Source organism: Panthera pardus, unplaced genomic scaffold (genome assembly GCF_024362965.1).
Source record: "Panthera pardus isolate Hobbes unplaced genomic scaffold, ASM2436296v1 HiC_scaffold_24, whole genome shotgun sequence".
Taxonomy (NCBI): Eukaryota; Metazoa; Chordata; class Mammalia; order Carnivora; family Felidae; genus Panthera; species Panthera pardus.
Window position 1 is genome coordinate 61,036,103 of NW_026526810.1, and position 23,539 is coordinate 61,059,641.

Below are 23,539 nucleotides of genomic sequence, written 5' to 3' on the forward strand. Positions count from 1 at the left end.
GCCGAAGTCGGCCGCTTAACCGACTGAGCCACCCAGGTGCCCCACCTATTTTTAAATTAAAAAACATTTTAATGGTTTTATTCATTTTTGAGAGACAGAGGGACAGAGTGTGAGCAGAGGGAGGGGCAGAGAGCAAGGGAGACACAGAATCCAAAGCAGGCTCCAGGCTCTTAGCTGTCAGCACAGAGCCTAATGCAGGGCTCGAACCCATTAACCATGAGAACATAACCTGAGCCAAAGTCAGACGCTCAACTGACTGAGCCACCCAGGCGCCCCTACCTTACCTATTCTTAAACCATTTAAAAATAATCCATGACCTTTATACCAAAGCATACATTCGTCAACTGGAACTTCATGGATCCCTCTTTTTTGCCTAAGAATAAAAATAATTCCTCAGATTCCTCAGTAAGCCTCATACCTGGAACCCAGTTTTTGATCACAGTGGTCAATTCACACACTCAACCCACGTATAATAAAACCCTCCATAACCTAACATTTATTCCAGGAAATGCCTACAAACCTGATGAGGAAAATGATTTCGTTTCCAAACAACCAAGTCTGGTATATGGAGCTACTGCTGTCTTGAAATCCACCTGTCAGCATCTAGGATCCCAGCTGAAATGTCCTCTAGCACTCACCAAACAGGAGCCGCCTGCTTTTCAAACAGTTCCCCAGCTGGGCAGGCTGCTGTTTGGATGGTACCCATGAACCAAGGAAAAACAAAACAAGTTGTTTGGGAATTAAACAGGATCTAATAGAAAAAAGTGACAGGAATGAGACAGCAAGGAGACTGCTTGCTGAGAATAAACTCCAATTCCTAAAAATCTAAAAAAGCATAGATGGTATTTAAGTCCTTTTGGTAGATTAGACTTTAAGCAAAGTGGCAAAATGACCTTCTCAGTCACAAAAGGGCATTTACCTAATTGAACAATTAAAAAAAAAAATCAAAGGATAAATACGCTGAAGCCAAAGACTGTACTGTTCCAGAGCCCTCCTTCAGCTAATCTCATTTCCTTTCCTGCACCCACACAGGCACGAGATGGTAGGAAAAGCACAGACTGCTTGGCGTGAAATGAAATTCCATGTAATTAGCCTAGCACCGTTGGGGACGCTATAACAAATGTTAACTCCCCATGTCTCATTCACTCTGTGTTACGAACCTTATTATTGGCTGTTCTAGAAATCGATGCCCAGGGAAAGGAGAAGAGAAGAGCTGGGTTCTGGCAGTCAGTGGATTATGGTGACTAGATTCCTCTAATCTAGACTCTCCTGTCGAAATGCAGGAGTAGGAGAGCTTGAGAGGACACACTGGAATGTGTAAGCAGAGATCATTTAAACTGTGCATAACAGAGAACATTTTCACCGTTGAGGGGAAAAACAACTTTGAGGGGCGCCTGGGTGGCTCAGTCAGTTGAGCATCCAACTTCAGCTCAGGTCATGATCTCATGGCTCGTGAGTTCAAGTCCCATATCGGGCTTGCTGCTGTCAGCTCAGAGCCCACTTGGGTACCTCTGTCCCTCTCTTTCTGCCTCTCCCCTGTTTATGCTGTCTCAAAAATAAATACACATTTAAAAAATAAAAAATAGCTTTGAGTTGTAATAATGAATTCTGGGCAGCAGTGGGGCGTTGATCAAAAACTCAATTTTAGATAAGGATTTTCACAGACAGGAATGAAATGCTTCAACAATGCAAAGCGATATTTGTTGAACCAATAAACAGTACTGCTGGAAAAAATTATTTTGCTATTAGCAGTTTTTAATATTCTTACACTCACTTAAAAAAAAAGCACTGGGTCTGGTATAATGCATAACACACCTGGTTAGAAATAATCCTTGTGAAAGCAGCATTCTGTAAGAGCCACTGTTTATTCACTTGTCCTGGGCATCAAAATCTTGTTTACAACAGTTAGGTAAGGCCTTTGAATCTGTTATAACATTACCTAGGGCACGGGCTATTCTTTAGGTTATGACTTTATGGTGACAATAAAAGAATTGATTAACATTGAAGAACTATATGCAATTCAGTGCATATTAACCTAAGCATAAACATATGCAACAAATTATCAATGATAAACAATACAGTGAGTTTTGATAGAAAGTTCTAGATCCTCTTTATGAAGAGCCAACCGAAAACCCATTGCCAGGATGCGTATGAGAACAGTGTCTGGTGAGGTCAAGTCTGGTACGGAATCTTCATTCACTGCTCAAGTACCGTGAACATCCCTTGCTTGGTCCCAAGCAGCCTTCAATGGTTTTTGTTATTCCTCTATATCAGAAACATTAAGAATATGGGCAGAAAATTATTTTCTGCTTATGAGATTGATTAAAGTTCCTTTTAAGTACCAAATCTTTATCATGAGAATTTGTAATGAGGTTTTCTTCCTCCCATGAGCTCTATCAAATGTTCATTACTGGATTTATTTATGCCAGTTGGGTGCTGGGAATGCAAACATGAAAAAGAACCCTCTACTAAAGAAATTCACAATAGAAAATCTGCCCATTGGTCTTTTCCAAAGACTTTTATAGAAATCCAGCAACCCTTTTGTGATGTTGTTTCTACAGAGTGGAGTGGTGGGGAAAGGAAGCAGCAAATTTGAAGTGGAATCAGGAACATATACTCCTATCTTCACTGGCACATCAAATTATGACCGACTTTTTAACATCCGATCAAAAAGTAAGTTCTTGAAACACATACTACAGGACAAGAACAACAAAATACTTAAGGCTTCAATGAGATCAAAGGGAAAAGAATATGTCAGCACCTAAAAGAGAACTTTTAGTACTAGTTGTATTACCAATTGATCTATCACAGCCGCTAACTCAGGAAATGGAAGAGTGAGTGCTAGACCAATGGCTCCATCCCAGGAACCCCAAGGGGGCTAGACAAAGGTAGAGTATAGCTCCTGAGTGGGTGTACCAATGCTGTTGCCAAGCAAACAGTCAACCTAATCACAAAAAAAGTCAATAACTCAATAGATGAGGGTTTGGAAAAGAGAAAGGGAAAGATTTGTTTCAGGTGTGGGCAGCCAGGGAAGGTGATAGTCCCAAGCCTTAACAATGGGCCTTTCCACTCACAAGATAGACACCTACAGTTGTATAGGAGAAGTTCAGGGAGGTATGTGCAAGAGAGCAGACAGAAAACACACCATCGTGGGTGGGGTCAGTGTGTTCAACCTATGGTCGTGGGCAAGGAAGGGCGCATGCTGGGGATGGTCTTCTAGGCATTCTATTGCTATCAGGGCTTTTCTGGTCTAGGGGTTGGAATGATCCAGTCATTGCAAAACATTTTAGTCAATGCCTCAAGGAAGTGCAATAAGAAATGAGCACAACGGGTTTTAGTTAGAGTATGAGTTAAAGGGTCTTGTCTGTTTCTGGTTTGAACTGTTGAGCTCTATAGTTGAACAAGGGGGCTCACTGACACTTGCAGTTGCATTTGATACATCCTAATGGCATGGACTGCACATGGTGTGCCCAACACTGTGCTTGGCATCTTATTTACTCTTCATAAGAACCCTATGAGATGCATTGTGTGATTCACACTGGAGAGCAGAGAAAACAGAAACTAAAAGGTTGTGTAACTTGCATTAGCCCATAGCAGCAGAATTCAGATTCAAACATACGTAATGACTACCTGTGTTCTTCCATGATGCCTCCTTCCAACACTACATGCATCTGGTCAAGAACAGAGAAGCAGTGGGGCGCCTGGGTGGCTCAGTCGGTTGTGCTTCCGACTTCGGCCCAGGTCATGATCTCACCGTCTGTGAGTTCGAGCCCCGCGTCGGGCTCTGTGCTGACAGCTCAAAGCCTGGAGCCTGTTTCGGATTCTGTGTCTCCCTCTCTCTCTGACCCTCCCCCACTCATGCTCTGTCTCTGTCTCAAAAATAAAATAAAAACATAAAAAAAAATTAAATTAAAGAACAGAGAAGCAGTATGGTTTGAACAACTAAATAATTTAGTTTCAAAAAATGATAGTCTTACCAAGTAAATGAAGGACAGAAAACACATATATGGAGATGAATGAGTGAGATTCCTGAGAACCTCTCAGAAAAACAAAGCAACAATTTAGTCATAGGTAACTTTTCCAAAAAAAAAAAAAAATGAAGAAAACTTTCTTTGTTAAAAAACACTTCAAGCATTAGTTACCATTGCAAGGCAAGCAAAATCTGGGTGAATCCTCTGTTATTACAGTCACAGAATCAAAATATTTACAAGTAAAAGATCCTCAAAGATTTATTGTCCTCTGATTTATTCCAAGTTATTCATTTCACCAGTGAGAAAATAGAAGCCCAGGGATACTACTAATTTTATTTCAATTATCACATAAGATTATTACACTTAGAATCTTTATCATAATTTACTTAATGAGCAAGTAAATTTTTAATCTATTTTATAAATCTTTACCTCTTACTCCATATTCACCATGAGCCCAAACAGTTATACTGGTCTGGAATGGAGTTGCTCTACCCCTTTGAGTTTAGGTGCTAATGAAAGATAATTATTAATGGTACAAAGGCCAACAGGCAATTTTTTACGGGGGAAATTTCAAGAACTTCAAAGTAAATACCTAAGTAGCTATTATAACCCAAAGCCCCTGAAAATCCAAGTAATTTTCTTGCTACCACCAAATTAGTGTGTGTTGGGACAGTATATGGAGAAAAGGAAAGAATCAAAATAGAAGGTGGGAGATCTGGATTATTCTATCACTAAACTATTATGATACATTAGATGGAACCTTACTTTCATTACCTGTACCATGAAGGCACTGGGCCAAAGGATCCCTCCCAGCTTTAATATTTCATAAGCACTGTAAGAGTTGACAAATACCAACTAAATCATATGCTCTCATCTGGAGTTTGTAGCACTGCTGTTGGCTTTTAAAAAAGAGATTAGAAATTTTTCAAACGCCTTGAGGATGTATGTTCCCAAACAGTTAGATTTCCTAAGGGAGATGTATTTCTTTTAGTATGTCAACATATTTTATCTCTCTAGCCAAAGTACACTTATTTCATTTTTTCAGGATTAAAAATAAATCCTGACAGTACCAGTAGGCAGCAATAGGCCTGGAGAAAAAAGAATGAATAACAAAGGAAAACAATACTTATTTTGTCCCTATGCAACTTTCCACCTATGATAAAAAGAACCAGCTTTCTGCATATCCTCTTTAATTAAACTGAGGGTAAAGACCACATTTAACCATACGCTCCACTGCAGGTGATGAGCAATTAGTTTATCTTGAACTAATTTTAGAGGATGCATCAAAAAGCAAACTAAGAACCACTGTAGAGCATTTGACTCTTCATGCCTGTGTCTAGAAGGGGTCTGATTTTCTGGAAAAGCCACTGAGGCAAGGAACTGGTTCATTCACCCATCCAATACATATATTTAGCAGTCAAGTGCCACGCACTATGATAAATGCCAGGAGCATACAGATAAACGTGATTCCTGCCATTCAGGGGCCCATAATCTAGTTAGTGTCAGAGGCTCACACATAAGCAAAAAATTACAACAATGCAAAGTGTTTTTAAATGGAACAAACACAAAGCACTATCTGGAATATATATGGGGGAAAATCTTAACTCAGAACAGGAAGGTTAGGAGAGCTGCATGAAGATGACTTTGCCCTAGGTCTTGACAGATGAGTAGTCCATATGGAAATCTGGCATGTGCAAAGGCACAGAAGCAGAGAAAGGAAGGAAGAGGAAATGAATTTTAAAAAGAGAAGGTGTTATAAAACAAATTTAAAATAATTTCCCCAATTTGATGTGTATGAACTAGGATCTTATTTTCATTGTCATTTTCCTAATTGCTTATGAGGCTTAATATACTTTTGTATACACATTCATCATTCAGACTTTCTCTTAAGCAAATTGACTATCTTCTCCGCCTATTTTTTTTTCTCCTGGGCAGTTTCCCTTCCATTTATTAATTTATATGAATTCTTTATCTATTTTCGATGCTAAATCTGTTAGTCGTAAGTGCTGCAAACGTCTTCTCCTAGCTTTTCCTATTATTTTTAAAAATGATATCATTTGTCATAGTCAAGTGATTTTAACTTAATTTAAATTTTATATTATTTTAATATAGACAAATTCACAAATCTTCTTCATAGGTTGTGCTTTTAAGAAACCCTCTCCTAATCCTTACATATTTTCTACTAAAAACGGTGAAGTTTTGCTTTTCATATTTCAATTCTAAATCCACGTGAAATACATTTTGTACATGAGATAGTTCCAACTTTATTTTTTTCTTCCCACATGAATAATCGATTGTCCCAACATCATGTACTGAATAATGTATCCTTTCCCAGTCTTTGTAATGTCAGCTGTTGCAGGTAGGATTCCCTGGAAGACAGACCGAGCAGAGAATCCCATGGAGAAGACTTAGTGGGGAGAGATTTCTAGAACAATTCTGATGAGACAGCAAGGGAAGCGGGACCAGGAAGGAGATGCGGCCGCAACAGAGGCCTCAGCTGATCACTAAATCCTAAAGCTGGGATGGCCCTTCACAGTTGTCCTGCACAAGGCAACAGAACCGGGCTTTTGTACTCTCACACCCACACTAGGCACTGGGTGGGGCTGTCCCTGAGGAATGGCTGGAAGCTCAGGCAAGGCAGCCCCGTTGGGCAGAAATCACCTGTTAGCTGTCAGCCAGCAACAAACACTCCCAGCAGCTAAGGAAACTGGGGTCTTGATCCAGATAGGAGGATCTGGGTGGCACACACAGTATCCACCACCCAGCCTCTGCCATGTATCCTCTTTCTAATTTTATTGGCTCCCTGTTTTTTTTTTTTAAGTTTATTTATTTTTGAGAGAGAGAGAGAAAGAGAGAGAGAGAGAATACAAGCAGGTAAGGGGCAGAGAGAGGGAGAGGGAGACAGAATCCGAAGCAGCCTCCAAACTCTGAGCTGTCAGTACAGAGCCTGACAGGGGGCTCGAACCCATAAACCATGATATCGTGACCTGAGCTGAAGTCAGACACTTAACCAACTGCGTCACCCAGGCACCCTTGATTCACTATTCTTTCGGACTCTCTTTCCTATGATATAATTTCCAGATAGGTCTCCTTCCTGCTCCCTACATATAATCCAATTTGTCAACAACCCTCCTCAAATACATAGCAATAACTATACCCAAAACCTCAGATATGTCAGACTATATGTAGTACAGTAGCACATTTTCTCCCTTGATATGAATATCTATTACTAAAATAGCCTAGCTTTTTCTTTGAATCAGCCACAGGACCCAACTGGCTCAGAATCATTACGTTGTCAACTAAAGCTGAAACAGAAATCTCTTATGTCCTTTGCTTGTAAGGTGGATATTTTAAACTAAATGCAGGATGTTTCTAGTATCCTCTTGACTTTAATCTTATTACATTTAGCCTAGGAAGAATTTAGCCTAGGAAGAATTTAACAAGCTTTGATTCTGTCATCTAACACCTCTTTCCACTCAAGTTTTTCTGTGAAGTTGATTAAGAACACCAACAAGAGGGGCACCTGGGTGGCTCAGTTAGTTAAGCGTCTGACTCTTGGTTTCAGGACAGGTAATGATCTCACAGTTCGTGGGCTCGAGCCCCACGTTGGGCTCTGCACTGACAAAGCAGAGCTTGCTGGGGATATTCTTTCTCTCTAAAAATAAATAATTAAAAAAAAAGAATGCCAACAAGATATTGAAAGGAAAGAGGACAGTGGGCAGTGATGAGTCTTGTGACATGCCCATGATACCCTTCTACATTTCAAGACAAGTACACTGATTAACTATTTGCCCAGCTGCAGACCTAGCATGTTTTAATAAAGTGGTTTTCTTCCTAGTCACCTGGGACAGGAAACATCGAATGATCCTTGACTCTGTTTTGTTTTGCTTTGTTTTTCCCCTCAACTGAAAACCCAATCAGATTCATCTAGCTTTGAGTCCACAGTGATCTGGAATTTATCCCTTGTTACTGCTGTCACCAACACCATTACAGACCTTTTTGATTCTTACCCCTGTTTTCAACTGATCATGTTCTCACTATTGCCAAAACTATTTGCCGTGAAATACAAAGTTGGCAAAGTTGTGACCCTTCACAATTCCCCCCATCTGGAAAAAGTGACAGTAAATAGTACCCTTGGGGAATAAGAATATAAATGCATCTTCTCAGAATGTAGTCTGCAGACAATGTCCACCTACTTTTAGGCTTCTTTGGCATAGAGACTATTGGGCTCAGTAAGGATAACTCACAAGTCATTATTCTTTTTGAGGCTGCCATTTGTAATCACTGAAAGAGTGTTATTAATAACCTGCTGTTAAGTGTGAGAGTTGGAGAAGTGGTTTCTTACTCTGAGACCTGTAGCCAGGAATTGACAGAAATGGGGTATGAACTTGGGTTTCCTGATTTCAAGACAGGGACTTCTTCCCCAATTCAGCTCAACTGAACAGTTGTGTAAAGAATGGTCTGTTTTCACTGGACAGTGACATGCAGAAGAATGAACCTGGACCACTTTCTTCACCATACACAAAAATTAACTCAAAATGGATGAAAGACCTAAATGTAAGATGAAAGAACTTAATGTAAGATTCATCAAAATCCTAGAGGAGAAAGCAGGCAAAAACTTCTCTGACCTTGGCTGCAGCAACTTCTTACTCAACAGGTCTCCAGAGGCAAGGAAAACAAAAGCAAAAATGAACTATTGGGACCCCATCAAAATAAAAAGCTTTTGCACAGTGAAGGAAACAATCTGCAAAACTAAAAGGCAACAGACAGAATGGGAGAAGGTATTTGCAAATGACATATCAGATAAAGGATTAGTATCCAAAATCTATAAAGAACTGATCAAACTCAACACCCAAAACACAAATAATCCAGTGAAGAAATGGGCAAAGACATGAATAGACACTTTTCCAAAGAGGACATCCAGATGGCCAACCAACACATGAAAAAATGCTCAAGGAAAATACAAATCAAAACCACAATGAGATACCACCTTACACCCCTCAGAATGGCTAACATTAACAACTCAGGCAACAACAGATGTTCGCAAGGATGCAGAGAAAGAGGATCTCTTTTGCATTGTTGGTAGGAATGCAAGCTGGTGCAGCCATTCTGGAAAACAGTATGGAGGTTCCTCAAAAAATTAAAAATAGAACTACCCTATGACCCAGCAATTACACTACTAGATATTTATCCAAAGGATACAAAAATATAGATTCAAAAAGGTACATGCACTCCAATGTTTATAGCAGCATTATCAACAATAACCAAACTATGGAGCGAGCCCAAATGTCCATCGACTGATGAATAATGGATATAGAAGATGTGCTGAATATACACAATGGAGTATTACTTGGCAATCAAAAAGAATGAAATCTTGCCATTTGCAACTACGTGGATAGACCTAGATAGTAGTATGCTAAGCGAAATTAGTCAGAGAAAGACAAATATCATATGACTTCACTCATATGAGGACTTTAAGATACAAAATAGATGAACATAAGGGAAGGGAAGTAAAAATAATATAAAAGCAGGGTGGGAGACAAAAACATAACAGACTCTTAAGTATGGAGAACAAACAGAGGGTTATTGGAGGGGTGTGGGAGGGGGGATGGGCTAAGTGGGTAAGGGGCATTAAGGAATCTACTCCTGAAATCATTGTTGTACTACATGCTAACAAACTTGGATGTAAATTAAAAAAATAAATTAAATAAAAATTTAAAAAAAAGAATGGTCTGTTTCACATGAAAAGGAAGAAAACTGAAGTTTCAAAATGCAGGTGAGTTCTAAAAGGGCAGCCTCCATATCTCTGAAAGTAAAATACTACCCAAAGGACATAGGAAGTGATTTTTCTCCAATAACACAGAGGCTAACAAATAACAACTTCTGTGGCAAAGAGGCAAATGCTTTCTTGACTCAGGCTTTTGGTGAGATTAGTCACATATTAGCATATGATTTTCCAAGACACTTGTTCTTAAAGAATTGGAAAGAGGATAACAAAATAGTAGCACTGCTTTTTAGAATAAAGCTGCAGATGTGTGATTGTAATATTTTAATTACTTAGTCAAAATCCTATGACTCCACCAGTATTTGCTGATAACATGGAACTGATTATAAAAGCGACGTACTGAAAGCCTAATGGACACTTAACTACGATTTGGAGAAGTAGCACCTTGGACCACATGGCAGCAGCTGGCACTTGGCAGGCCTTGGCAGATATTTGAAGACATCTGTGTTGATGCCAGGATGGTTAATATGATTAACAGTAAAAAAAAAAAAAAAAAAGTGATCACAGCAACAAATGTTAAACAGGAAAATATTCAAGAATAGCCTCTACTTTCCTGTATTAAAGCAATGCACAATAATTGGTTGGCAGAAGGCTAACAAAATTTTAAAACTTGTACATGTTTACAGGTGCATAGATCCTTATATCTGGTAAGTTCTGTAATATTCAAAATCATCACAAATATGGCTAAGTGGATATTCAATTATTTCTTTAAAAAAATTTTTAATGTTTATTTATTTTTGATAGAACACAAGTGGGGGAGGAGAAGAGAGGGAGACACAGAACCTGAAGCAGGCTCCAGGCTCTGAGCTGTCAGCACAGAGCCTGATGCGGGGCTTGAACCCACAGACCATGAGATCATGAGCTGAGCCAAAGTCAGATGTTCAACCGACTGAGCCACCCAGGAGCCCCTAAATTCAATTATTTCTTGAGGATAATTCATCTATGTCATTTTGCTCTAATAAAATATTTGTACTTAAAAGATTCTAAATTCATGTAACATAGCTATACATTAGTATAATTGTTTATGTTTTCAATCTTAGTTTCCATGAAAGTGGTTAAGCATAGACACCTTGTCCCCTACCCCCAGAATTTCTGATTCAATAGATCTGGGGGATGGGGCCTGAGAAACAGCATTTTAACAAGTCTCCACGTATGGCTAATAATGCTGCTTGTCCAGGGACCACACTTTGAAAACTGCTGTTCTGTACCACCCTGACCCTCCCACTGGTTCCTATAATCACATATCATTTGGCTATTGATAAATCTCTTGTGCATGAAAGATAAAAATTCATTCAAAAAAAAAATAAATAAAATAAAAAAAAATAAAAAAATTAAAAAAAAAAAAATTCATTCAACAATTAGTTATTGAGCCAGCATTTACATAACATATGCTGGTAAGCTATATCAGACATGTCTCTATATATTAGAGACAGAAAGATGAATAAAGTTAGTCCCTGCATCCATGCACTTTATATTCTAGACAGACATGTAAACAAACAATCATGATGCAATGTGATAAACACCATATGTAAAGCTTCCTGAGAGTAGAATGAAAGTGTTCACTCCACAATGAGGGGAATCAAAAGGCTTTATAATGGAGACAACACTTAGGACTTTAAAAAAAACCTATTTATTTTGAAACAATTTTAGATTTACAGAAGTTACAAATAGAGTTCCTTATATACCTCAGCTTCCCGACATTACACAGATGTTGACATTTTGCACACGCAAGGTTAAGATGGATTTTGAAGGGTGCCTACCAATTTATTAGGGTATCCCATGTAGAGAAATCATATATGAATACAAACATTGAGACAGGATACACTAATAATATCTGAACATTTTTGGAGAATTATGTGCTAGACATTGTGCCAAGCCCTTTAAGCATAGCATATCACTCAACCCTTACAACATGCCACAAGTAGTTATTATACTATCTACTCTGTGGATACTACCATCACTCCCCTTTTGATGAGGAAACTGAGGCCGTTGTCAATCTTCTAGTAGGTAGCAGAACTAGGGTTTGACAATAAAATGTTCAACTTTGGCACACACCCTCTTAACCAGTGTAGGACGATATATGATCCAGAAATGGAAATCAAAAGCCCATTGTGTATACAGATTGTGTTACATTAGGGAAAGTTGTAGGCACAGGGTTCTGACAGCAGAAGCAAAAGACAAGACCAGAAAAGGAAAAGAAAATTCTAGATAATGGAAGGATACTGTGGTAGGCAGAGTTCCAAAATAGTCTCCTAGATTCTTGTTCCCTGGGGGACATGCCTGCAATGATCCCCTCTCCTTGAGTGAGCAGGGCAGAACCTGGTGAAGATGATGGCATGGCACGTCCACGATTCAGTTAAGTTGTATGACAAAGGCAAAGGAATTTTCAGATGTAACTGAGGTCCCTGATATTACCATACTGCTGTCCTGGTTTGGGGGCCTCAACTTCTCATGCCATGTCTGCCCATTCCTTTCTGGGTCTTGACTTCTGCTTCCACTCTTAGAACTCTGCCCCATAACCCATTCTTTAAGGATTCTGCTCTTCTAGGTAATAACAGGAGCCTTATGGGCAAACTGATATGACTTAGTTTTGTGTGTAGCTTTTGGAAATCAATCACGCAGCCTCAAATTATATTGGCATAACACACAACCATTCTAGCAACATTGCTTTCTTTCGCACAGAAGGCAAACTTCAATGGTGGGTGTCAAGCACCCGGCAAGTGGGCCATTTAGGGACCCTATGAATCACAGCTCAGAAGAGTTATGAGAACATGCCCAGCCTTCTATTTCACCAGCATGTTGGGTGGTAAAGTGTACCTTGGTGAAAATGTGCTGGTCTTTGTTCACACATAACACAACATGGTTAATCTGTGACCAGCAAAATACATGAAACCGTAAGCCATCTCTGGTTTCCATTTCAAATTGAATCACTTGACTATCCTTCAGTAACTGGCTTCGGGAGTAAAGTAAGTCTCATTTTAATATTTAAAAAAGGTCTGTTCCAGTAAAATCAATCATGTTGTAAAGTTATTCCAATTAAGAGGTTTTTTGTTCACAAAAACACTTGGCTTTGTGAAGTGTTTCACAAATTTAATTTCATTCCCATCCTCTGGGTATGTTCTGATTCCTAAATCTATGCAGAGATTAATAGTTTTAATGTTGCTTTAAAAATAAAGCATCATCTACCAAAATACTATGATAGTAATCACCTAATATGGTATGAAACCATTTCCATTCTGTTTAGCATAAGACAAATGGGACAAATTTGTCCCTGTTACCAGTTTGCAAATCTTGTTTTCTCATCATTCACCAGCTCTAACTCACTCTTCCTTTTTCTTTCAACAAAAACATTCATTGAATCCATTCCATGTGTCAGTTATTGAACCTGATTCCAGGTAAATAATGATGAATGTGACACCTTTCCTGTCCTTGAGGAGGCCTTTTTGTTGTTGTTGTTGTTGTTCCCTGTCATGCTGTGCATGCTCCAACAGCACCTGGAGTAGGGACCCTTCATCCACAAGTTTGTTACACTCTTTTGTGTAGAGCCTGCCTTTAACATCTTAAGGTAATTTTAGTAAACTTTCCCTTTCAATTTTCACAGTGCTTTTTTCTTGTAGTTCCCTCTCTCCCTACAACCCAGGCATGAGTCCAGGGGGCTGGGTCAGCGGAGAATCTACAGGACTTACGTTATGCTATTTTTGGTGTTGCCCCACCCCCTGAGGCGGGTATCGTGCTCGTGTGCCTCAAATCTTGCTTTCCTTAGGATGAGCCCTGCCCTGTGACCGTCCTCTGAGCACTCAAGCTAAAGCCTCTTGACAGCTCTAACCATCTAATTACCCAGGCATGCCTAGACCTATGTCTGAATCCTGGAGAGACTATGCTCATGCTCAAGCTGTACATGTTATTTACTCTCTCCGCAATTCCTCTGGGCTAACTTGGAAAACAACAGCTTTAATCAACCACAGGATTATTTTTGGGTTCTCCCTCCAAGTGCAAAATTCAACCTCAAAACTTTAACTTGGATTTAAAACAAACAAGCAAAAAACATGTATCATAACATTTTAGGGAACATACATGAAACCCAGATGATCCAACTTACTGCCTCATCGTGGATAAAACTATGTCACGTGAGTCACGAAAATCTGAACCTCAATGTCAAAAGCCCCCACTCACTTGCTTAGTGTGAAATCCAGTCTTTCCTCAGGCTCTTCCTCATCAGCTATGGCCTCCGCTGGTCTCACAAGGTCTCCGTGCTCAAGGGCCTGGCCGCTCCTGCCACCCTCTGCTCTGTGGCTCTGTCACTCTCTGCCCTTGGGTTTCTAACAACCTCTTCCAGACTATTGAAGCTGGCTCAGCAGGAAAGTTCCTGCCTCTCTTGAACAGCTCCTCCACACTCACTGCAAGACCGCTGGGCTTCTCATGACAAAGTTACTCCTCCCCTTCATGCCAGAGCCCCTTCCCCCTGGTGTATGGGGGCGTTTGTAGGAAGAGGAGGAAACGTCTATGCACACAGTTTGGGCCCAGACTTATTCTCTCATGATGCTTCTTCTCCTTCCACTGTCTGTTGTTCTTCTCTATTGCTCAATATCCTTTAAGGACCCCACAGTCCCTCTATATCCTATACATGTGTGAATCCCAATTCTAACCTACTTTCCAGTTCTTTCCTGTAAGGCTCTGGGGCATATAGAAAGCATCTGGGTCCACATACTGGAACAATCCATGACTGTGGGAAAAGCTTGAAGAGCCTCCTGTTAAGAGTGAAGAAACTCCAGAACATGCCACAGCAGGAGGCTGAGCTACCAGGGCACACAGAGAAACTCTAGGAGGATGGTATGGCCTAATATCACAGCCCAGAGGCCACAAAAATTTACTAAGTAATATGGTTGCATCAGTATTTAAGAACTATCTAATGGGAGTCACTGTTCTTGTAAGTGATCAGAAAGAAGATAAAGTAAAGTAGGCAGTAGCAATCATTTACCTGATGGAGCTACCAAGAGGAAGAAAGTAGGCCCAGGAGGTGTCTACTGTTTTCAGAAAGGAATCTCTCCCAGAAGAGTCCATGAGGAATAAAACAAAACAGACACCTTTGAAATTCAGTACTTTGCTTTATCAATTTGATAAAACGCTTTTGATACAATTACCACCTTAAAAGCTTGTTGTTGTTTTTTTAATGTCCTAACCAATAATGCTATGAAGCTGAATGGTTGAATTATGTGACAAAAAAAAAAGTATCTATTCTAAAAAATGGTTTTCTCTTTTAGATTTTTCATGGCTCTTACTTCTAATCACAGAACTAATTCTGTCATTTCTACGTGTCTTTAGAATTACATTAGATGGATGTGTGTGGCTGGGGACTGCAGACTGCCACCCTGGCCTTAAATCTTGTGCTCCAAATCCATGAATAGAAAAGAAACAGGTGAAAAACAATTCAATAGAAGGTGCTATCCTCAAAACACAATTGGATATTAATCTGGGAAAAATTCACATACATAGAGCTGGCTCAGGATTTTAAAACATTAAATCTTGGTCCTGGTCCTGGCTTCTGAAACATCCTGTCTTTTGAAAAACAGGATTTGAATGAGAGAAACACCCATCATTTATTTTACATGGAAATTCACTTCAAAATACAAATTGTTCATTGGTAGAAAATCTACTTCATATTTCATATGCTAATGAGCTATTCTTAATTTGCAATAATTAAGACAGATATTTTTAAATTCTTTTTGTGCTTTTCACAAAAAGCAAGCAAACACAATGTGATATCAATCATTGTTAAGTATGAGAGCTTCGTTTTTAAAAAACAGATAAGTTTTTCTAAATCCATGGACTGAAACCTGTATCACAAGATCTTCTAATTCTTTTACTTCCTCTATTTTTGAATTTTTCACAATAAAACAGTCAACGTACTTAAATTTAGAGGTATGAAGGTCATATGACAAAGAAATGAAAGGTGCAATTATCATTTATTACCAAGATAACCGCTGCTTTGTACCAAAACATCCACCATACAGCCTTCATTACCGTGTTGCTCATTTAAAATACCATTCTGTCTTCCTGCATTTCTTGGTCTTCACCTATCTGCATCATCTTGTCTTCCTTTTGCCCCTCCAGATCCACTCTCCGCCCTTCTCCACCTGCTCCTAGCCCTGGAAGGCTGACCTTGCAGACCACATCCATCGGCTCCCTTACACTCTGCCTTCTGGCTGATTCAGTTAGAGGTGTCCATGCAGAAGATCAAAGGAGAGAATGGCCAGGATATTCATTTCCACAACTTCCTCTCTGCAAGGTGCCTCTACCAGAGGCCACTGCTGCTGCCATGTGATCCCCTCTGTGAAGCTCCCCTCTTTGGGTTCCAGTGACCACTGCTTCCCTTGCTCGCAACCTCAGGCCCGGGGGTATCTATTCCCTATCAGGACCTTTTCTAGCAGGAGCCTTTATAAAGTTCCTTCTTCTCTTGGTTTCTGGATAATGCTCCATCCCGTCCTAATCCTCCCTGCCAGACTAGTCCTCTGTGGGCACAGCTTTCCCAGCTCACTAGCAAACTGCATTTCCCTGAGTAGCAAAGTAATCTCAGTGCTGAGCTTCTCGCCCTATTAAAGGATATGGGGAAAATACGGGAAAGGGTACTTTAGTTATAATCCTACTACACACATATGTAATCATGCTAGGTGCATTTGTTCTCTCTTTAAAAAGTAGTTAAAATTTTTTTAGTATTTATTTTTGAGAGAAAGAGAGAGAGAGCATTAGCAGGGGAGGAGCAGAGAGAGAGGGAGGGGCAGAGAGACAGAGAGGGGCAGAGAGGGGCTTCAGAGGATCTGAAGCCAGCTCTGTGATTACAGCAGAGAGCCCAATGCAGGGCTCGAACTCATGAACCGTGAGATGATCTGAGCCACAGACAGATGCTTAACCGACTGAGCCATCTCTTTAGAAGGTAGTTAAATCACTGTGTAAAAGGAGAAGGTATATGATGAAATAGGGGAAGGGGATTAAGAGGCACAAACTTAAAGTTATAAAATATGTAAGTCATGAGGATAAAAAGTACAGCATAAGGAATATAGTCAATAATATTATAATAATGTTGTATGGCAGCAGACGGTAACTGTGCTTACACTGCTGAGTATTGCATAATGTCTAGAATTTCTAATCACTATGTTGTACACCTGAAACTAATATAACATATATGTCCACCATACTTCAATAAATAAAAGACAACCATTTTAAAAGTATTTCAATCACTCTTTACAAGCCATAAAAGTGATACATCTACTGTAACCAGTGATGTAATGTAAAAATATACAAAGAAAAGTTACATGGGCACCTGGGTGATTCAGTCGGCTAAGTGCCTGACTTCAGCTCGGGTCAGGATCTCATGGTTCGTGGGTTAAAGCCCCACATTGGGCTCTGTGCTGATAGCTGAGAGCCTGGAGCCTGCTTCAGATTTTGTGTATCCCTCTCTCTTTGGCCCTCCCTGGCTCGTGCTGTCTTTCTCTGTCTCTCAAAAATAACTAAACGTTAAAAAACAAAAAAATTAAAAGAAAAGAAAAGAATTTATTCTCTTCCCCAATGCTTCTGGATCCTTCCCCTTTACCTCATTCCCCACCTTCACCATGCTTTTCCCCCAGATAAAGAATGTGAATAGCCTGGTCAATCTTTTTCTACACCCGTCTCCATGATATTCAAGCTCATACCAAACATGTATTCACTCATATGTGGAGAGGGGTGATACTTGCCTTTACAAAAACTGCAAGCATGCTACACATTACCTTGCAACTTGCTAGATAGATACAGATCTAGTTCAACACTTTGAACAGCCTCATAATACTATACAGTAGAAATGTACTAGAATTTATTTACCCATTTCTCTACTGATGGACATTCAAATTTTTTCAGCTATTTTTGCCACCACAAACAATACTACGGTAAACACCCTTATGCATCTATGTTTACTAGTGCATCTATTTATGTAAACCAAATTCCAAAATGTAGGGTTGCTAGGTCAAAGTTACCTATAGTTTCAAACGCCACCCCCTTACTTTCTTAAAAGTATATAGCAATGTGTTTCTTGTTTAATTCTTATATTTGTTTTATACGGATATGATATGATATATGTAATTTCTGAATCTTATTTGCTCTCTTAACATGAATTACAGATAACTTTCTGTGCACTATATGCTTTCTGCAGTGATCTTAAATGGTTGCATATGCCCATTAATGTTATGAAGTGTCTTTACGTTTTTACTGGAACTGTATCAAACCTTAGAATTATTGTGGAAGAATTTCTATCCACTCCTTGTAAAAAACACTTACAGAGACAGAAGTTTTGAAAGTAGCATCAGATATCAAAACAACTATTCCAAGTGTTCTTCTCAACTCCTAATCAGTTGACATGAACTATGTCTTTTGATGGGCCCCAGAATCGATCAAGTGACTCACAATTTCAAGCAGAACTACGCCTGGGGCATCTACTTCTACCACCGCCTCAGTGACTTCAATCAGGGGACAAAGATCATGAGGTTGCCAAGGAGCACACAGAAATCCGGGGCGTTTTCCTAAGTGTGGTGAGCCAAATTCCATGTGATTCTTCTGGCATTAAAAAGGGTCTATTTCAGATCAAAGGTAGAAAGAAAGCCATCAAAACAGAAATGAATCCCAGCCTCAAGGATACCACTGTGTAGGTTAGCACCACTAGAGTCCCTCTAGGTTTGAGAAAATACCCCATTCCACAAAGGCTTGGGAACACTCGGCAGCAGTTTGCATCCCAAAATAAAATACTATAAAACCAATCCCAAAGGGAGAGTGGGGAGAAGGCAATGTGTCTGTTGAGGGGAGGGCATAAGAAGACAAATCTGGCCACCGTTCATTGTTAGTATATTCTCTATTTGATCATATCACCACCAGACAAGAAATCCCTGTGTATAGCCCTTGGAATGAAGAATTAAGAAAACTGCAAAGCAAATAGGAGGTGGACCAGTAGCCTTTGTGACACCTTCATGCTATTTCCTCTGTGGATGGTAATACTGGCTTTAACTCTTAGTCCTGTGAGAAGGAGAAGCAGATTTCACTCTTTTCTGAGAATTACTACATGCCCATAACACTAAAGAGTCCTCCAACTGGAAACAGATCTGATTACTTTTGCCAGACTTAATCTCTTACTTGAGCAGTTAATGAGAGCTTTCAATAATCTTAATCACATCACTTCAATAAAATACCTAGATGTGATTTCCACAGGAAATAAATGTCCACAGACCATAAACTCAACCTGGTTAATAGCTAACATGGGAGACAGGTGGGAGTTCGACTCAGATAAAGGGCCACGGTGCAGTGATAGTAAATGAATTACACCCCCTTGCCCCCTCCACCCACCATCAGGGCTGCTGGGGACTGTCTGAGGCCTCTGCTGGGAAAGAGTGACAGGGGAAATAAAGTGAAAGGCAGCTGGAAGCAGGAAAATTCTCCCATATATGGACCCACGGGCAGCCGAAAGTCACTGAAGGACCCAGAATATGAAGAGAACTCATGACCACATAAAAGGGGAATTCGAGGGAGAAGGTCACAGGACCATAGGATATAAATCAAAGACCCACTATCTGAAGAACTCCCTCCCAGGGATGACAGCAAGAGACAATATTTGGAGGCCTCAGAGGAAGGTCCCAGCAGAAGGGAAGTCACCCATACCGGAAGAAGCAGTCTCTCCCACTCCTATCCTCCTTCTTTCCAATTCCTTCTTTTATAAGGTTAAAAGAACATTGTAATGATTCTAAGGACTGGCTCCTAAAGTGCTATGGAAGGCTGGGGCCAAAGTAAAGGATATGGTTCTGAGCAATTGTATAGAGAGGCCAAGGGAGAGTGTGACCACCCACTGAACTTACCCCTCAGTGGGTTTATGGTCAGTCACCATAGAAACCGTGTGCCTGCCTTGACACAGATACAACAGAGCTGTTATAATATTTTTCATACAGAAAGTCGGCAACAAAATAAAAGGGTAATTCTTAATCAGGAAAAAAAGATTTACTGAAGCTCAACGTTAAATATGCCCAGTTTCTGGATGAGGGACGCACACAATCCTAGAATTTGGTGTGATTTCTTGAAAAGAATCTTTAGAGTCGAAGCAGCTATTTCACACCCAAGCCTCCAGAAGTCACTCATCTAATAACTGCACAGACTTCCCTTTCCAAGAATTTCAAAGGCTCCAGCATCCGTACAGAGAGAGAATTCTCATCATTAGGGTTCTATGATACATGATATAAAATCTGTAATTCTATACGGCTTTCCTGGTGAAGCATATTAGTTATGTCACGAAAGCAACGAGTCTTCTCAAAATAAGATCAATATATCACAGACACAAGATCAAACGCATTTACCCCATGTTCATAAAGAACCACGCCTGGATCAATGACTTAGAGAAATTTTTAAAATGTCAAGAGTCAGACAAACAGAAAGCTGTTGAAATTCCTCTTTCCTAGATGGACATTTTTATCTCAAAAATTGTGCATGAGGTTTTCTCTAACCTCGAAGAGACCATATATCGTATTACGACCCATTCCCCGGACAAAGCAATGACCACATGCTGTGGGAGGACCCCCCCCCCTCGAAAAGACTCCGTCACCTGCACAGCGGCATATGAAACCCTGAGCCCCTGGCCACGTTGGCCTGGACAAATAAATGTAAGGAATACTGGAGAGGCGCTTTTTATACACGGTCTTTTTCGGTCTTATTGAATCTGCTTTATAGAACCCTTAAAATTATTTTCATGTAAAATTTTAAATCACATTAAACACATAAGCCAGATTAGCTCTTTAGGACCCACAAGTAAAACATAACAGTAAAATAGGCCATAAGTAAAATAGAATACACATTACTTCATACCCATTTGGGAAATGAAGAGTTAAAGGAAACAAAGAAAGAAAATCAGAACCAAGTTTCTTCAACAGGAGAGACTGAATTCATCCCTCTTCTAGTATAAAAAGAAAGTCTTTGTCATAAAGTAATGATGCTTATAAAACTGATTATTAAAAAACAAAAACGAAAAACCTGTAACAACAGACACGTCGCGCTTTCCCCCTTCTGCTTAGGGAATCCCAACAAACCCGAGCTACTCCAGCAGCATGAACAGCAGAATTTAGGTCAAGGGGCCAATTACCCAGCGGAGGCATCAAAGGCAGAGACAAGTCGCTACTTCTTTCTGCTAGTCCCTGTTTCCTTTGAGAGTCCTGAGGTAAGCAACGATGGAGGCAGCTTTAGAATATGCCAAAATAAAGTATTTTTCAAAAATGTTTACAAAGTATTGCTCCTGGGAGCCACTTAGACCCCTGACCCTGTAAGTCAGCACCATCTACACCGTCTCCACACTCTCCTAGGTCACTCCCGCTTCTCTTGCCTCAACGTGAACTCACACACCTGGTTAAGTAGCCAGGCTCTAAAGAGCATGAGCAGATTATAGTTTGTGAGCCGCCAAAGAACAGATGCAAAGTATCTCACACGGGGACTTACCTGGAGGTGACTGGTACTGGGGCCGAGCTGTGGTCTTTCTGGGCCCCAAGCTCTTTTCCAAAGGTTCCCCAGATGCCAAGCGAGGTTGGCCTGCTCCAAGGGAGGTCGAGCTGGCTCCTTTGGTCTCCGTGACCTTTGCAGAGGTTGGTGGCTCCAAGGTGTCAGCAGAGGAGGACCCAGAGAAAGTACTGCTCTTTCTGCCAGGAGAGTCATCGGGAGCCGCTTCCCTCTCACCAGGCAGCGGAGGGAGCTGGAGGACCCTGTGATGCTGCCGAGGGCTGGGAAGCCTTGGAGAAGGAGGCGAGGGAACAGGTGACATCCGTGTGTATGCACAGGACTGAGAGGATGAATTATTCAGCGGCATGCTGAGGGCTGCCAGGGCTGGGGGGGACGGTCTCTTCTCATCGCCTCCGGGTTGTGACCAGTCAGGGCCTACACTGGGGGGCGGATCCAGAAACAAGGTTTTGTGACCCTTCAGAGGCATCCTAGCTTTCCTCTTGCTTCTGGTTTCTGGGAGGGTGTGGGTGGCTGGCATGCTCAGGGGGAAGCCCAGCCTTTTCCCCTCGGTGGCTTCATCTACCTTTTCACTCTCTATCACCTTCAGCAGGACCTTGTTCACAGCCCCCTCGGCGCTGGCTGGGATATGTTCCCTGTCTGATGCCTGCAATGACCTGTCTCCGTGCTGCTCCGTGCCCGGCCACCTGCAACCCTGAGGCCCGGCCTCGGCTCCAGGGAGGGTGAACAAGTCCGCTCTGGGTATAAACTCAGCTTGGGCTGCTGGGCAAATGGCAACGCTTTCCTCACTCTCAAGATGTGTTTTAACTACTCTTTGCACCTGAGTGGACAGGTCCTGGACTTTGGCCACCACTTTGGAAATAGGCTTCTTCCCGCATGTACGCTCACCAGACTTCTCCCTCCGGCCCTTTTCTGCCTCTGGATGTTGCTCAGGGTCCTCATGACGTTCAGACAAATCTGTTTGCTGGTGCGCCAGCCTGCGTGGGCCCCTCTTTGGCACTCTAGCACCACTATCATCTCCTGGCTCTGTGGAGCTGCAGTCAGGGGGCAGCCCTCCTCTTCCAAACCCAGTGCCCTCAGAAGTCTTCCTGAAGCTCCCACTGGCATCCAGTACACTGGGGATCTCTGGGGGACAGCTCCCTCTCCACTGTACGGTAGACGTGAACGCCCCACTTGGGAGCAAGTTGCCTTTCTCCTCTAGAAGCCAAAGATTACGCCTTGTTCGAGAAATAGGAAGGGAGTTACTGGAACAGATTTGGTCCTTCCCCATCTGAGGAGCCGATTCCTGGCCCCCACGCCCTTTTCTTCTGGTCCTCTTCTGTGGAAGCACCTGAAAGCTTCCTCTCCTTCCACCAAACCTCCGGGGCTTTTTGTTCCCATGGGCGCTCCTCTTATTGAGACAGCCCACGGGGGGCTCACCCGACCAGTCACCAGCACTCTGGAAACAGTCGTCCTCAGGGGCCAGGCTCACGGACAGCTCCGGTAGTTTCCCCTCCTGGCTCCCCATCGTAATCCCCAGGATGTGGTCTGAGCTCAGCAGATTGGCCAGAAGTCTCTCCCTCTCTGCTGTGAGTTTGTACAGCTCAGTTAAAATGTCTTTTGTGGGAGTTTGCTTGAAAAATATGTCGCCTGGATGTTCATTCGGCTGCAGGCTGAGGCTGATGACGTCTGACCCCTCCCTGACTTGGTAGCAGTTATGAAACCCTTTATTGGATCTGTCTAGAGTTACAGTGCCCTTGTATGAAAATCCTCTGACTTCCCCCCTTGGAAGATAGAAGCTGATGTAGCAGACTTCAGTAATGGGCTTACGCAATTGGAGGGTGCAGTGAGTGCCTTCCATTATGCCTACCTAATTATTCATGCCTTGGAGATGCTGGTCTGTGGTCAGGCTTCCCAGGCTCCGGTGGTAGGGCATGTGATGGTGGCTAGGCAGGGAAAGCAGCTGACAATCATCTCCAGCAACAAGACTGCCTGGTAGAAGAACAGGGGAAGAAAACAGCTTGTGTAACAGACTGTATAAATCACAAGCCAACATCAATCAAAGCATAGTCATGACCTACCCTTCCTCTCTGGCTGGCCTCAACCAACTCAACTCACACCAGCCAGAAAGCTGACTGCAACCTCTTCCCCACTCCCATCCCACCCTGGACCAGAGTTTTTCTACAGCCGAGGGTTGGGAGAGCGCTCTAATTTCAGCCCTAAGACAAAAGTTCCTTTTCCCCACAAGGGAAATCACAATATACCCTAGAGCAGGTCTGTCAACTTCTCTAGGCTTCAG

At 41.5% G+C, this 23,539-nt stretch overlaps 1 protein-coding gene across 4 annotated transcripts in view; it reads right to left on the bottom strand.

The window, feature by feature from the left end:
• The window catches only part of FMN1 (formin 1), a 428,550-nt gene that overhangs the window by 370,512 nt on the left and 34,499 nt on the right, over window positions 1–23,539 (bottom strand). For all 4 annotated transcript variants that reach the window (XM_019435304.2, XM_019435301.2, XM_019435302.2 and 1 more), the window contains one exon: window positions 21,247–23,232. In XM_019435304.2, the coding sequence (XP_019290849.2) occupies window positions 21,247–23,101 (1,855 nt within the window). In that variant the 5' untranslated portion in view covers window positions 23,102–23,232. The remainder of the gene's footprint in view (window positions 1–21,246; window positions 23,233–23,539) is intronic.